Here is a 17775-nt window from a genome sequence, read left to right on the forward strand (position 1 = left end):
GGGAAAGCAGGGTGATGTTGTAGAATAGCTTTGTACCTTAGGCAGGGAAGGAACCTTCTTTTCCTGGGTCTCATTTTCTTCATGTTATAAAATGAAGGTGTTACATTGTTAACATTCCTTATTTCTTCCAAAATTTGATAATTCCAAACTACTGTTTCTCCAAAGCTGGAAATATTCTTAGCTTTTCTTATTATGCTTCTGCTGCTGCTAAGTCACTTCAGTCATGTCCAACTCTGTGCGACCCCATAGACGGCAGCCCACCAGGCTCCCCCGTCCCTGGGATTCTCCAGGCAAGAACACTGGAGTGGGTTGCCATTTCCTTCTCTGATGTATGAAAGTGAAAAGTGAAGGTGAAGTCTCTCAGTTGTGTCCGACTCTTAGTGACCCCATGGACTGCAGCCTGCAAGGCTCCTCTGCCTGTGGGATTCTCCAGGCGAGAGTACTGGAGTGGGTGCCATCGCCCTCTCTGTTCTGATTATGAAATGACTATATAAAATAGACATTTTTGCTTGTGAATTAATTAGAAGATGAAGTGTGTCAATCACCATTAGCATTTTAGTGAATAGCCTTAACCATTTAAAATTTCATTTATATATCTTATATTTGTTTCTATACCAATAAATACAGCCCTCTTTTTTTTGAAGGTGAGGGTAGCCCTACCTTTTTAATGCCTTAATGCCTGCGTAGTATTTAGTTGTTTCATTGATGAATATATTATTTATCAACTCATCAACTAAATGGACAACTAGATTGTTTACTCTTTTTTTATTATTGCAGTGCACATTTTTGTGCATAATTTTTGCCCTCAGCATATTGTATATTGCCAGATGACTTTCTAAGAAAATTGTACAGATTTATACTTTTCTACCTAGAAACTTAACATTGATGTAATAATGTGCTAATATAGTCTGTAGGCCTATTTCTCTAATTGCTCCACAAAAGTGACATTAAAAAAAACATATATATAGGATGCAGTTGAAGCTTATACGTTGTCTTTGGTTGTCTCGTCTTTCTTTAAACAATTTTATTGAGGAAAAATTGACATAAAATAAACTGTTACTATGTAAAATATACAGTTTGGTAATTTTAAACGTATGTATATATCTGTGAAACTGTCACCATAATCAAGAATAGTATACATATTCATTGCCCCCAGTTGCTTCCTTCTCCTCAGCGTAGTCCTTCTTTTCTTCCCATCTCTCTTTCCTCAGGCACCAATCTGTAGGTGAGTTTGCATTATCTAGAATTTTATGTCGGAGAAGGCAATGGCGCCCCACTCCAGTACTCTTGCCTGGAAAATCCCATGGGCAGAGGAGCCTGGTGGGCTGCAGTCCATGGGGTCGCTAGGAGTCGGACATGACTGAGCGACTTCACTTTCACTTTTCACTTTGATGTATTGGAGAAGGAAATGGCAACCCACTCCAGTGTTCTTGCCTGGAGAATCCCAGGGATGGGGGAGCCTGGGGAGCTGCCGTCTATGGGGTCACACAGTCGGATACAACTGAAGCGACTTAGCAGCAGCAGAATTTTATGCAATGCAATTATATGTTATATACTCCTTAAAACTGGCTTAACTTAACTCTAAAGAGGGGACATTTTGGAAATTTAAGACAAGCCTTGTAGAAACAAAAGAGCAGAACAAATGCTCATGTTACTTATGTATAAATTCTCTCTTGGCCAAACCCACACTCATCCTTCAAAATATAATCCAAGTATAATGTCCTGGAAACCCTTTCTGGCCCCTTAATTCTGGGTATCCTCTCTTTACTTCTATGGATATATTGGTGAGTCCTCTGTATGTTTTGAATTCAGATCATTGGTCATATGATGACCTTTGAGAAGAGGCATGGAAGGAAAATTGCTGTTGGCTGGATGAGTAAATTAAATTCAACCATTATTTAATAAACTGTGGATGATTGCGGAGAGACTTAATGTTTAGCAAGCAGATAATTAAATGGAATTCTTGTTTACATATCTGACACCCCAGCTAGACTATAAGCTCTTTGATGGTATATATTCTTGTGTCATTTATTCTTGTGTTGCTTATGTTTGATAATAATAGTTTTTCCCTCCCATTATTAGTTTTGTAAGTGAATTAATAAAATTAGGAATAACACTAACATTTAATTAGGAAATTTATGTGCATACAGGCCCTAATTTTGAATGTGCCCTATTTTATAGTCAATCTGTAAAGTAGTTAGAGATATAGAACATAATGATAGACAGTGCAGGTAGAATGAAGGTTAAAAGGATGTTGTTGGAGCCAACAATTTACGGATCTTTAGTTAATTGATGACCTTTGAAAAGAGGCATGAAAATCAGCTGCTGACTGAAAAATTAAATTTAACAAGTGTTTATTGATTTGGGAATATACAGGAACGATTGAGACTTCTTTTTAAACCTTCAGGAATAGTCTCAGTTTATAATTGAGAGTCACAATGTGATAAATTTTGTATCAGAAATGTCCTCAAAGCACTGGTATGCACTGGGGGACCCATAGGAATATGTAGGAAGATTCCCAGTGGAGGTGGCATTTAACTTGAACCTTGAAGATAGGGGTAGACTTTTGACTGCTGGAGATAAGAATCGGTGATAATAGGAGAAAGATAAATATTATTCTGGCTGGACCATATTTATTTTTAGCTGTTGCAGCTCAGGAACTTCAGAAAAGAAACTAGCGTCTTTGGCCTGGAGTGATCTGTTTTCTGTGTGTAGGTTTATAGTGCCAAATCAAATAAATCGAGTTAATGGTCACTTTAAATCAGTATGATACAAGTTTTCATTCCATTTCAGTTTTAAGATTTATAGGTTTAATGATAGATTAGTTTAATAGTTAATATTGTTTGAGTGTCTAATCTGTACAAGACACTTCTAGATATGTTGGATACAGTGATGAACAAGGCAGAGTTTTTGTCCTAATGCCCTCTAGAGTCTGCTGATCAGAATAGTAGAGCAGCACATTTCCTATTGACCTGATTCCCATGACTCCCTTGGCCCCCAGCACCAGCCCATCTTAAAAACTATAGGTGGGAAGGGACATGCCTGGACCAGCTCCAAGTTTCTATTTCTTTGGAGATCAGTGTTGTGAGAGCATGTGGAAAAGGGGACTTTAGCTTACTCTCCTTCCCAGGGACATTCATACTATACCTTTCTTTTCCTGGTCTCGCCACTCTCCCCAAACAGAGACTGGTTGTGAGGGATGGGGAAAGAGGGAAAGGACCTCTGTCCACTAGAATTAGAAGGGGGAAGGATATTTGGGGGCTGCCTGACCCATTCTTCCATTCCTTCAAACTCACCGTCTCTCCTTGAAAAGGGGGGAAAAAAAAAAGCCTCCTCTTCTTTTTACTGTTTCAGTGAATCCTTGCTGGTTTTTGGCAGCTTTGGGAATAAATGGCATTTTCATGGGAAAGGACCTCACCAATCTACCTTTCAGATACTAGCAAAGCAAGTTTTTGTACAGTAACTGTCTGTGGAGCCACTCTCTTTTAAATTCACTGACTAGCATAAAAGTTGGGTTATTTGATTAATTTAGTGATTCATAGTGTATTATTGATAGAGACAGAGTAAAAGGACAAATGATTAGATAGTTGATCCTGCCTAGAGGATTTTAAGTAGAAAAAAGTGAGAGAACCCTATAATTTAATGATTACTCAAGAAAGCAGGTTTGCTTAACGACAAAACCAAGCCAGCTTTCTTAGCAACAAAACCATGCAACAGACGCATGGGACATGCCCCCAAACAGTAAAACAGTGGTAGGATGAGACCCACGTATTGATTGCCCAGTGAGCTCAGTAAGTTAATGGTCCCTGGGACATGCTCTTTGTACACATAAAAAACAATTTGTGGACTTAGCTTGACCATGGAGGGATAAGAAAATTCCCCTGCCCAACCTGGAGGAGAAACTAATGATGGAAAGATGATGTTTACTCAAGAAAGACAAAGTTTTCCACCCCCCTCCACTTTTCCTGACTACAAAACTAGCCCAGTAAGTACTCGGGACGTGGCATTTCTCCCTGCCTGCTTGTAAGCCTCACAAGGGTCCTATTCTAATAAATCACTTCTTATCTATCACTTTGCTCTTACTGAATTCTTCTCTGCACTGAGACATAAAGGACTATGGTATACCAGAGCTCTTCTGAGGCCCTCGAAATGACACTGAACTGTTTCATTATTAGAGAAATTATACCAAGTTTTGATTGTTAGAGAGTTATCTATAGCTAAGCCTTTGGATTCTGCAGTAAAATTCCTAACCTGGCAGTCACATTGAGGGAGGGATGGCTTGCTGGGAGTAGCGAGGACGTTAAGTCTACTGTAGTTAGTATCTAGGGAGAAGTGGGTGTTTTATGTGTGACTCTGTTGGGGCAGATGATCTGAACTGTAAATATTTCCCCTTCCTGGAGTGGATGATTGAGAGTTAATTAGAGCTATTTCCTGCTTGAGGTGGTATCACAATATATGTATTATTTATATCTGTGCCTCCTACAACAAAGCAAAAGCAAGAGGTTGGCATGCAAAGGAACTGGAAGAAAGGCCTTAGATTTAAAGCTGATCTTTGTTTTAAATAGGCTGAATATTCTACACCAATGACTCATTCTTTGTGAAAGAATATGCTGTTTGGCCTTTTCAGGGGAACTACAGTGCATCCTATGATTTAGCATCTCAATGAGGGCTTATTCATTAGTCGAACAAAGGCTTTTTCTAGAAATGGGGATTATATTGTCAGTAATTTTAGAGGGAAATGTCATTGTCCATTTTCATAGTTTATGTGGTGACCAGGGAAAATAGGCTCTTTTAGAAGTTTTTAAAGTATATGGGAAACATTTTATACTTGTTTCTTGTTTTTTCTATTGAGAGAGTATTGTGCTGACAGATTTTGAAGCATATATAATACTGTTTTGTGACTTTGGAAACTTTTTTTTTAATCCTAAATATCAGGCTTTCCAAAAGAATGTATATTTAAAATTCATGATAAAATACAATTTACAAAGAAATAAAACACTCTAGTTCTTTTAACACTCTAGTTCTAGTTCTAGTTCTTTCCCCATCACTTCATGGGAAATAGATGGGGAAACAGTGGAAACAGTGTCAGACTTTATTTTTTTGGCCTCCAAAATCACTGCAGATTGTGACTGCAGCCATGAAATTAAAAGACGCTTACTCCTTGGAAGGAAAGTTATGACCAACCTAGATAGCATATTCAAACGCAGAGACATTCCTTTGCCAACAAAGGTTCGTCTAGTCAAGGCTATGGTTTTTCCTGTGGTCATGTATGGATGTAAGGGTTGACTGTGAAGGCGGCTGAGCGCCGAAGAATTGATGCTTTTGAACTGTGGTGTTGGAGAAGACTCTTGAGAGTCCCTTGGACTGCAAGGAGATCCAACCAGTCCATTCTGAAGGAGATCAGCCCTGGGTGTTCTTTGGAAGGAATGATGCTAAAGCTGAAACTCCAGTACTTTGGCCACCTCATGTGAAGAGTTGACTCATTGGAAATGACTCTGATGCTGGGAGGGATTGGGGGCAGGAGGAGAAGGGGACGACAGAGGATGAGATGGCTGGATGGCATCACTGACTCGATGGACGTGCGTCTCGGTGAACTCTGGGAGTTGGTGATGGACAGGGAGGCCTGGCGTGCTGCGGTTCATGGGGTTGCAAAGAGTCGGACACAACTCAGAGACTGAACTGAACTGAAGTTCTTTTAAATGTACTAACTCTTGATGTTTCTAATGTTTTATATTACGGTGTACTAAATATAAATAGTCTTATTTTTTTTCCCTACACATTTATAAATAATAGAGTTTCAATATTTTGACAAATTTTTGAAGGTCATGGAACAGTTGTAATTTCCTCCATTGATTATTAAGATCACTTTGCATAGGTTCAGCTTGCTTGGTCAATTTTATTGCCTGTACTGATGTGGTAAGAGCCAACTCATTGGAAAAGACCGTGTTGCTGGGAAAGATTGAGGGCAGGAGGAGAAGGGGGTGGCAGAGGATGAGATGGTTGGATGGCATCACTGACTGAATGGACATGAGTTTGAGCAAACTCAAGGAGATAGTGAAGGACTGGGAAGCCTGTTGTGCCACAGTCCATGGTGTCACAGAGTCGGACACGACTTAGGGACTGAACAACTAATGTGGTAAAGTTAAACAGTGAAATAGGATTGAGAAGGGTCTCTGGAAATGCAATATGATTGCCAGGTGGCATAAAGGAACTGCTTGAAGTTACAGATTATAATTTTTGAATGAGAATAGGTATAGTTACCATTTTCTTCTCCAGCTTCATTCAACTGGAGGGGTACAGGTAGAGAGTTGATTTTTTTTTTTTTTTTAAAGTAGAGAGTTGAATTTTAACAGGTTTTGTTTGAGAGTTGGGAAGAGGAGGTGGCAAGGGAGTTTAAAGTAAATGAATGGAGTAATTATAATAATGATTGACTCTGGGATTTAAGCTGAATAAAGAGAAAGAGAATATCCAGTAGTGGACAGGATAGTAGCATTGGTGGATTGAAGGGTTTTTGAGATGTTGAAGGATTGCCTAAGTCTAAGGGGGAATGTTCTGAAAAGATGAGTGGTGGAAAGAAAGTAGGATGAGGAAATTGAGATTAAGAAGAGGTTTCGGTAATTAGTGTTGACAGGTTCACAAGTATGACCATGTAAGTGAGAAATCGAGGTAGGAGAAGACCATTGGAGAAAAGGTAGTGTATTTAAGGATCATCAACCTGAATGTTGAAATCACTAAGAATTATGATGGAGTGGTGTCTGAGAGAGTGATGGTGAATTAGGAGCTAAAAATAAGATAATAGAGGGAAGTAGTGATTTGGAGGCTGCAAATACTTACAGTAAATTGAAGTATTTGGTGGTATAGTCTCATGACCATAAAAGCTGAGCCCCAGTGAAAATAGTTCTAATGGGCCCAAGGCAGAAAATGATAGACAGTTGTGAGTCTTTAAGGAAGTGGGGCCAGGGGAATGTCTTCCTATGAACAGGGACCGTTCTGGGGTTTCCCTTGGTATTTGCTGGAATCCTCCTGATAGAGGTGAGGAGTGCTGCAGACTGATTCTCTTGACCCCTGTCATGATGGACCAGAGGAAGTGATTTTGTGCAACATTAAGGACTCCCTTGATGCCAGCCAAATGCAGCCTATTAGGGGTGAGATAGGGGCAGAGCAATCTTACTTTTGAATCCAGGCTATCTTTTTACTGGGGAGTGATAGCCTGCTAGATGGATGGTTGTTCTACTGGCTTCCTGTCAACTCCTGCTGATATATTAGCCTATTGATGGTATGGTATTATACCAGTATTTGCCTGACTTCTGATCATGTGGAGGAGTGGTAGGGAAGAGATTGACTCCAATATCACCTGTATTTACAATGTCACAAATACATATGTGTGTATATTTGTATATATTTACATATGTAAGTCAACTGTGTATTTTATCAAGTACATGAGATACCCATTAGACAGTAGTTACTCGATTACCTTAATCCTAACAGTCACATGCCTAGCACCAGTACCGGTATATTGATGATGCAGAGTGCTGATGTGCTTAGTATTCAACATTATTAATATCCGGAAGATATATTTTATTGGGATACTATATATCCTAATAATAGAGAATGCTGACTATATGTAAATCAGACATAAATATTGTTTGTTGACTTCCCTTATCATTGCGTTAAAAATGATGTTACAGTTGTTTAAGATAGTGATATTTTTGTTCCGTTCCTCAGTTTTGTAAGATGTTTAGTTAAATGCTGCTGCTGCTAAGTCACTTCAGTCGTGTCCGACTCTGTGTGACCCCATAGATGGCAGCCACCAGGCTCCCCCATCCCTGGGATTCTCCAGGCAAGAACACTGAAGTGGGTTGCCATTTCCTTCTCCAATACAGGAAAGTGAAAAGTGAAAGTGAAGTTGCTCAGTCATGTCCGACTCTTCGCAACCCCATGGACTGCAGCCTACCAGGCTCCTCCATCCATGAGATTTTCCAGGCAAGAGTACTGGAGTGGGGTGCCATTGCCTTCTCCAAGTTAAATGCTATACACATATAATTTGTTCAAGTGTTGGCGAGGAAATTGTCTCTTCCAAAAGTACTTTGTAGCAGCTCTTTTGTGCCTGTGTAGGAAGAGGTTCAAAATGCATTTTATGGTATGCTTTGAATGAAAGGTAAATCCTAATATCTGTCATGATTATGTTATGATATTTGGTATTTCTTAAATTTGAATAAAATCAGGCATATCAACTGATTTCACTATATTTTGAAGTGTGTTAGTTAAACTGAATTATATATGAAAACAAAAAATGTTGTTTTGACGTATTTGTTATGTGGGGGACTTATAACTAGATTCCTAATGAACCTCACAGCTTTTTGGTTTCTAAAACTGAAAATCTTGATTGAGTAAATTCTCTCAAAAAACTGTTTGAAAAGTGATAATAGCACTTATTTCTCTAGACATGCAAAATGTTTATTCTGAGTGTTGTAGAGTCTATGTAGGTATCAGTCTTCAACTTAACCATATGACTGATTTTTTTCGGGGGCAAAAGTTGTATCTTGGGATAAGTGAAAACTAGTTTAAGATGAAAATATTCAGGAAATAGTGGTAAATACGAATACTGCTAAACATTTTCTGATATGCTGGGCCAAGAGTATTTTGATATTGACTGTGACAGGAAAACTTTGCTAAATGCCAGTGCAGCTCAGATATAGAATGAGTTCTTCTATTCTGCTTAACAAAACTTTTTACTGTGTATAAGGTAATGCTGCCTGCAGTACCAGACAGTCCCAAATTAAATGACAAAATGCGCTGAAACCTCTTCTCACTATTGTAACAGTTTAATGTGAATATTCATCATCAGTCAGCTTTTTTTCAAGAAATGACTCAGGAATCTAGGCTACTTTAGTTGGTGCCAATTTTACTCTTGCCGTTCTCAGTTTGTCTGTTTCCAGCCATTCAGATTCACCTGCAGTGCAGGAGACACAGGTTCGATCCCTGGGTTGGGAACGTCCCCTCGAAAAAGAAATGGCTACCCACTCCAGTATTCTTGTCTGGGAAATCCCAGGGATGGAGGAGCCAAGGGGGCTACAGTCTGGGGTCACAAGAGTCAGACACAACTTAATGACTAAACCACCACCTATGGGGTGATACTTTCAGGAACTGTGAATATCCTGTTATTGTACATTTTGACCTAATGGCTTTAGTACCCCTTAATGCTAAGTTGCTTCAGTCATGTCCAACTCTTTGCAACCCCGTGGACTGTAGCCCACCAGGCTCCTCTGTCCATGGGATTTCCCAGGCAAGAATATGGAGTGGGTTGCCATGCCCTCCTCCAGGGATCAAATCCAGGTCTCCTTCATCTCCTGTATTGGCAGGCAGATTCTTTACCACTGGTGCCACCTGGGAATGGGTGATCCTTGCGTATATCAAGGATCTGATAATGCGTATATCAGCTTATGCATATGGAGTTGTAAAATGGTAAATTTTTAAGTCTGTCATTTCTTCCACATTTATTGGTGGGAATTTTACAGCTGTTGCAGTCTTGACCTCTAGTAAAAACTAAAGTTTAAATCAGAGCTACTATATCAGTGTAGATAGGTTGACCATAACCCCTGCCTCCTACCAGCTAGTTTAGATTTATATTGTAATATTTAATTAGTATTTCTTATGGAATAGGTCACTAGTGTCCACTTTAGGTTCTAGATTTACTCAAGAAAGTGTTTTTAATTATAATTTTGTGTATTATAACTATAGCTACTTATAGATGTTTTAGTGCTTCCCCTCTCACCCATGTCTTGGTATTTTATTTTGACAATTCTCTTAATTATGGATACTAGATTGAGTTATAAAATATGTTCATGAACTAAGGCGAACCTTATAAGGTTCTCTTAATTATGGGTACTAGATTAATTATGGGTACTATAAAATATGTTCATGAACTAAGGCGAACCTTATAAGGTTCTCTTAATTATGGGTAGTAGATAAATTATGGGTACTATAAAACATGTTCATGAACTAAGGCGAACCTTATAAGGTTCTCTTAATTATGGGTACTAGATTGAGTTATAAAATATGTTCATGAACTAAGACGAACCTAACAAGGGAGAAGTATGTGAACTGAGAGAGTGGAATAAACTTTTAAATGACTACACTAAATTGAACAGCTGTCTGTAAATAGAAACAATTCAGTTAAAGCAAAATTAATCACTTTAATTAGAAAGGGAAAACAAATGATGATAAAATAGTTACTGCTCTGTAAAGCATTCACTTGAATTATACATTGAAGAAGTTTAAACTCAGTCTACTTTTACCACGCCATGGAGCATGTTTCTAGATTACTTTCCTTTAAGGCTAGTTGGTATTCATTGAAGGAATTCAAACAGATAAATATTGTATTAGCCTAACTAGTTCAGATTGAAGTAGTTTTATATATTTGCAGAATAAGAAATTTAATGTGTTTGAAGGGAAAGTTATAAATTACAAAATGAAGTAAATTGCAGTCTTAAAATGCTCTATATATCTGAAGTGGGCAAGGTTTGGAAATTTAAATGCAGAATAAAGAACGGTTATTGTTCTTTTTTAGACCTCACAAATCACTCATATGAAAAAAGCCTAGAGACCAGTGATGTTGAAGGAGAACTTTGGAATCTGCCAGACTTTTTAAAAAAGGAAGTTCATTTATTTGGCTATGCCAGGTCTTAGGTGTGGCATGTGGGATCTTTGGTTGCAGCATGTGAACTCTTAGTTGTGGGTTCTAATTCCCTGACCAGGAATCGAACCTGGACCTCCTGCATTGGGAGCATGGTTTCTTAACCAGTGGACCACCAGGGAAGTCCTCACTTGTCATATTTTAAAATTAGAATACCTAGCATAATGCCTTTCCCATTGGTGCTCAGTAAGCATTTGTGGCTTTCATGAATTATGACGGTTACATTTTTGTTTATAAGATAATTGGTGATATCTTAACATGTGAGAGTAATAGCATTTCTTCTTTGTGTTTTAGAGTATCCCCATAAATATGGTCCACAGGGGGGTTGTGCAGATCATTCAGTGTTTGAAAGAATGAGGAAGTACCAGATGACTGGTGTAGAAGAAGTAACACAGGTAAGATTTTAATACAAGTTTGTGTTTAATAAATGAAAGTGAAGTTGTGCGTGTGTTTCTGCATTTAACATGTATGTTCTAGGATTTCTAAAATATTTATATTATCAGAAAATATTTATATTTCTTAATGCTCAAAGAGGCCAAATAACTTGCTTATAATAAAAAATGTGATGCTGAGGTTTGAATACAATCTGCATGACCCCCAAATCATAACATGTCCAAAATATTCTCTTACATGATTTATCATAAAATTAAAAGTATTCAATCTGAATATGTGTTTAATATAAATGTCAGTGTTCATATTAGTATGAAAATTAGAGTGACCAACTTCCTCAGGTTTGCCTGGGACATCATTTTACCATTGAAAATCATGGGTCTAAGCAAACTCAGATGGTTAGTTACCCTAATAAAAATCACAGTGCTTTTAACATTTTAATTGTAAGTTTTTCTGCTGTTGACTATTGACCTTTGATTCTTTTTTGATTTTATTTTATTCATAGGTGATAGTTTTGTAGTTATTTAAAACACAAGTTTAAACTTTTTAAAGTTTTGTTTTTATAGTAAAAACATTTATCATGTATTTTAAACATCCTTTCTAAAAGTAGTAGGGTAGATTAACATTTCTTGAGTCACAAATGCAAATTTGTATGTTTTTTAATCTGCAGCATGGCATGAGATTATACCATTTCAAATGGGTCTTTCAAGTCTAAGTGAGATTTTATTCTTATATTCATTGAACAATTTTCTGTTGATCTCCCATATATTAGAATATCTGTGGCAGGTTCTGGAAATATGTGGAAATTAAGATGAAGCAAATTATCCTCACAAAGTTTATGGTTTAACTGGAGACACAGAAAAATTGAAGGTAGTAAGAAATAAAGAATTAAGTGAAGAGTTAATGCTTGTGGGTGGTATTCTACCCACAAAAAGACTAGTTAACCTAGCCCCGAAAGTGTTTGAGGACAATAATCAGAAACTGAAAGAATAAGGAGAAGTTAGATTGACCACGAAGAGATGGAAAGAGAAGGAACAGTGTATACAAGGCCAGAGAGATAGCCGTACCAGTAAAGAATTCTTAGCTTCAGGCTAGGGGTGAAAAACTAGAGACTGGGAGACTAATTAGAAGTTGTTGCAATTATTCAGTTGAGAAATGATAGTCACTTGTATGGATGTGTTGGCAATGTGGATAGATAGGCTGAAACCATAGATTGCTAGGTATAATAGAGTTTATCAGTGGCTAGATATAACATTAATATACAAAAGAAGTTTATGTATTTTTTTATATTAGCAGTAGACCACCAAAAATGTAATTCAAGAATGGACATCATTAAAAATAGTGTCAAGAATATCATGTATCAAAGAGTAAATGTAGCAAAGAAAGACCTATATAAGGAAAATTATGAAACTTTGTAAGAAATGTTACAGGTGACTGATTTTATTATGGAGAGATACACTGTATTAATGGAACTGATAGCTAATAGAAAAACATTAATTTTCCTCATATTGCTTTATTCATTCAATGCAGTTCCATGTAAATTACAGCATGATTATTCATAGCACTTGATGGATCATAGCACTTGATGGATCTAAAATGTTTCAAGAAAAAGTGAAGGCTAAGAAGAAATAAGGCCCATCTAAAGATGGTGAACAAGAAAAAGATTTACCCTGGAAGATATTAAGACTTACTAAAATAACAGAGAGAGTACTTTTAGCATAGGAATGAACAGATTGACCAGAGGGATAAAATTAATTGTCCAGATCCATACAGATATGAAACTTTGTTATGTGGTAGAGATAAAATCTCAAAGGAAAAATAGAGACTGTTGAATACATGGAGCCCCCCAAAAATGTTTATCCATTTGGAGAAAAAATGAAGTTGTATCTTTACCTCATACTATAGTTAAAACAAAACTCGGTAAGTACCACATGTCTGAAACAAAAACTTTGAAACTCTTAGTAGCACAAGTGGGTGGAAATTTCCCTTTCCAGTTATGCTAAAGTGACTGGCATCCAACTAGCCATTCTGCAAAAAACAACTGGAAAACCAAAACCAAAAAAAAAAAAAAGCCCCAATTATTTTCAAATATTGGCCAACAGGCAATGCAGGATTGACATCCCTGAGAAAGGAGAAATAAATATCTCTGATTTCTATGACTTTTTGACTGGAGGCAAAATTTCAGGAATGGCACAATGAAGGGCGCCTCAAGAAGAGTTCGAAATGCATAGCACTCTTGCAGAGTTGAAGAGATAGGTTAAGGTTCAGAAAGGCTAAGGTATCTGGATTTATGGACATAGTACCTGGGAGGAAGAGGGAGCTAAGCTGATAAGCTCTAGATATCTGCACAGTGGTCACCTTGAATCTTAGCTGGATTCCAACCTATGCACACACACGGTGAGATTCTATGAGAAAACTACCCGAGAAAGAAAAACTCCTGAGAAATCTATAAACTAAACAACTATCAAAAATTGTACTTGGTAGAAGTCCCAGTCCATGCTTGGAATAAGCTAATCTCACCCCAGTCTAAAGGAGTACTCCAGACCTGTACTGACTAAGCTGAAAAACCAAGCTTCAGAAAGATCAAAGTTCTTTTCAAGTAAATTAGCTGCCTGTCTTCTCACTGGAGAAGGGAATGGCAAACCACTTCACTATTCTTCCCTTGAAAACCACATGAGCAGTATGAAAAGGCAAAAAGATAGGACACTGAAAGATGAACTCCCCAGGTCGGTAGGTGCCCAATATGCTACTGGAGATCAGTGGAGAAATAACTCCAGAAAGAATGAAGCGATGGAGCCAAAGCAAAAACAACACCCAGTTGTGGATGTGACCGGTGATAGAAGCAAAGTCTGATGCTGTAAAGAGCAGTATTGCATAGGAACCTGGAATGTTAGGTCCATGAATCAAGGCAAATTGGAAGTGGTCAAATAGGAGATGGCAAGAGTGAACATCGACATTTTAGGAATCAGCAAACTCAAATGAACTGGAATGGGTGAATTTAACTCAGATGACCATTATATCTACTACTGTGGGCAAGAATCCCTTCGAAGAAATGGAGAAGCCATAATAGTCAACAAGAGAGTCTGAAATGCAGTACTTGGATCCAGTGTCAAAAATGACAGAATGATCTCTTCATTTCCAAGGCAAACCATTCAGTATCATGGTAATCCAAGTCTGTGCCTCGACCAGTAATGCTGAAGAAGCTGAAGTTGAACGGTTCTATGAAGACCTACAAGACCTTCTAGAACTAACAGCCAAAAAAGATGTCCTTTTCATTATAGGGGACTGGAATGCAAAAGTAGGAAGTCAAGAAACACCTGGAATAACAGGCAAATTTGGCCTTGGAATACGGAATGAAGCAGGGCAAAGGCTAATAGAGTTTTGCCAAGAGAACACACTGGTCATAGCAAACACCCTCTTCCAATAACACAAGAGAAGACTCTACACATGGACATCACCAGATGGTCAATACCAAAATCAGATTGATTGTATTCTTTGCAGTCAAAGATGGAGAAATTCTATACAGTCAGCAGAAACAAGACCAAGAGCTGACTGTGGCTCAGATCATGAACACCTTGTTGCCAAATTCAGAGTTAAATTGAAGAAAGTAGGGAAAACCACGAGACCATTCAAGTATGACATAAATCAAATCCCTTACTATTATTCAGTAGAAGTGAGAAATAGATTCAAGGGGTCAGATCTGATAGACAGAGTGGATAGATTTGATAGACAGGTTAGACCTGATAGATAGAAGAACTATGGACAGAGGTTTGTGACATTATACAGGAGACAAGGGAGCAAGACCATCCCCAAGAAAAAGACATGCAAAAAAGTGAAATGGCTGTCTGAGGAGGCCTTAAAAATAGCTGTGAAAAGAAGAGAAGTGAAAAGCAAAGGAGAAAAGGAAAGATATACCCATTTGAATGTGGAGTTCCAAAGAATAGCAAGGAGAGATAAGAAAGCCTTCCTCAGTTATCAGTGCAAAGAAATAGAGGAAAATAATAGAATGGGAAAGACTAGAGATCTCTTCAAGAAAATTAGAGATACCAAGGGAACATTTCATGCAAAGATGGGCTCAATAAAGGACAGAAATGGTATGGACCTAACAGAAGCAGAAGATATTAAGAAGAGGTGGAAAGAATACACAGAAGAACTGTACAAAAAAGAGCCTCACAATAATAAGATCTTCAGATAATCAGGATGATGTGATCACTCAGCTATGGCCAGACATCATGGAAAGTGAAGTCAAGTGGGGCTTAGGATGCATCACTATGAACAAAGCTAGTGGAGGTGATGGAATTCCAGTTGAGCTATTTCAAATCCTAGAAGATGATGCTGTGAAAGTGCTGCACTATATATGCCAGCAAATCTGGAAAACTCAGCAGTGGCCACAGGACTGGAAAAGGTCAGTTTTCATTCCAATCCCAAAGAAAGGCAATGTCACAGAAAGCTCAGACTACCACACAATTGCACTCATCTCACTCGCTAGTAAAGTAATGCTCAAAATTCTCCAAGCCAGACTTCAGCAGTACGTGAAGCGTGAACTTCCAAATGTTCAAGCTGGTTTTAGAAAAGGCAGAGGAACCAGAGATCAAATTGCCAACATCTGCTGGATCATGGAAGAAGCAAGAGAGTTCCAGAAAAACATCTATTTCTGCTTTATTGACTGTGCCAAATTCTTTGACTGTGTGGATCACCACAAACTGTGGAAAATTCTGAAAGAGATGGGAATATCAGACCACCTGACCTGCCTCTTGAGAAATCTGTATGCAGGTCAGGAAGCAACAGTTAGAACTGGGTGGTCATGGAACAACAAACTAGTTCCAAATCGGGAAAGGAGTATGTTAAGGCTGTATGTTGTCACCCTGCTTATTTAACTTATATTGCAGATTACATCATGAGAAATACTGGGCTAGATGAAGCACAAGCTGGAATCAAGATTGTCAGGAGAAATATATATAACTTCAGATATGCAGATGACACCACCCTTTTGGCAGAAAGTGAAGAAGAACTAGAGCCTCTTGATGAAAGTGAAAGAGGAGAGTTAGCTCAACATTCAAAAAATGGCATCTGGTCCCATTGGAGACAGTGAGAGACTTCATTTTTTGGGTTCCAAAATCACTGCAGATGGTGACTGCAGCCATGAAATTAAAAGATTCTTACTCCTTGGAAGCAAAGCTGTGACCACCCTAGACAGCATATTAAAAAGCAGAGACATTACTTTGCCAACAGAGGTCTGTGTAGCCAAAGCTATGGTTTTTCCAGTAGTCATATATGGATGTGAGAGTTGGACTATAAAGAAAGCTGAGTGCCAGAGAATTGATGCTTTTGAACTGTGGTGTTGGAGAAGATACTTGCGGGTCCCTTTGATTGCAGGGAGATCGAACCAATCAATCGTAAAGGAAATCAGTCCTGAATGTTCATTGGAAGGACTGATGTTGAAGCTGAAACTCCAATACTTTGGGCATCTGATGCGAAGATTTAACTCATTGGAGAAAACCTAGATGCAGGGAAAGATTGAAGGTGGAAGGAGAAGGGGAATGCAGAGGATGAGATGGTTGGATGGTACCACAGACTCAATGGACATGACTTTGAGTAAACTCTGGGAGTTGGTGATGGACAGGGAGGCGTGGCGTGCTGCAGTCCATGGTGTTGCAAAGCTTCAGACACAACTGAGAGACTGAACTGAATAGAACGATGCTCAATAGTGCTTGTTAAAAAAGGACGCTGAATGTAGATACTTAGTGATGTAACATTTAGAATGTAAGACGTTCAGAAAACATTGCTGGATGACGACAAGCTCAAGAAGTTGAAATATGTGATCCATGATCAGGACAAAAAAAACAACCAGGTAGAAACAGACTAGAAATTACAGGCATTACCATACAAGGACTTTAAAATAACTGTTACTAATATATTCAAAAATTACTGAAAACAAAGAGAAGAGAATAGTGATTATAATGAAGGAATCAGGTATAATCCTCCCGTGAGGATTTAGCTAGTAATGAACAAATAGATTTTCAAAGTTATGTGGAAATGTAAAGGACCTAGAACAGGCAAAACAATTTTCAAGAAAGAACAAAAGCCAGAGGACTTATACTACCTGAATTTGAGACTTAACTATAAAGCTGCAGTCATCAAGATGGTATCATCCTGACCTCGGCATAGATTTATTACAGGTTATGGAATGGAATAGAGAGTCCATATCCGAATGGTCTGTTAAATTTCACAAAAGTCCCAAAGTAATTTAAAGGACAGAAGAGTGGTCTCACAAATGAAAGTAAAAGTGAAAGTCACTCAGTTGTATGTGACTCTTTGCAACCCCATGGACTATACAGTCCATGGAATTCTCCAGACAAGAATACTGGAGTGGTAGCCTTTCCCTTCTCCAGGGGATCTTCCCAACCCAGGGATCGAACCCAGGTCCCTGTATTTGCAGGTAGATTTTTTTACCAACTGAGCCACAAAGGAAGCCCAATAATCCTGGAGTGGGTAACCTTTCCCTTCTCCAGCAGATCTTCCTGATCCAGGAATCAAATCGGCGTCCTCTGCATTGCAGGCGGATTCTTTATCTACTGAGCTATCAGGGAAGGTCTGACAAATAGTACTGTAAAAAAAAACAAACAACAACCTCAATTTATACTCTTATGTGCTGTGTGCTCAGGCGCTTCAGTTGCGTCTGACTCTTT

The 17775-nt window shown here is 38.3% G+C and overlaps 1 protein-coding gene across 3 annotated transcripts in view; it reads left to right on the plus strand.

Annotated features, from left to right (window-relative positions):
- The window catches only part of ADAM10 (ADAM metallopeptidase domain 10), a 143529-nt gene that overhangs the window by 76930 nt on the left and 48824 nt on the right, over positions 1 to 17775 (plus strand). For all 3 annotated transcript variants that reach the window (XM_070797490.1, XM_070797491.1, XM_070797492.1), the window contains exon 5: positions 10991 to 11091. In XM_070797490.1, the coding sequence (XP_070653591.1) occupies positions 10991 to 11091 (101 nt within the window). The remainder of the gene's footprint in view (positions 1 to 10990; positions 11092 to 17775) is intronic.

The sequence above is a fragment of the Bos indicus genome, chromosome 10 (genome assembly GCF_029378745.1).
Source record: "Bos indicus isolate NIAB-ARS_2022 breed Sahiwal x Tharparkar chromosome 10, NIAB-ARS_B.indTharparkar_mat_pri_1.0, whole genome shotgun sequence".
NCBI lineage: Eukaryota > Metazoa > Chordata > Mammalia > Artiodactyla > Bovidae > Bos > Bos indicus.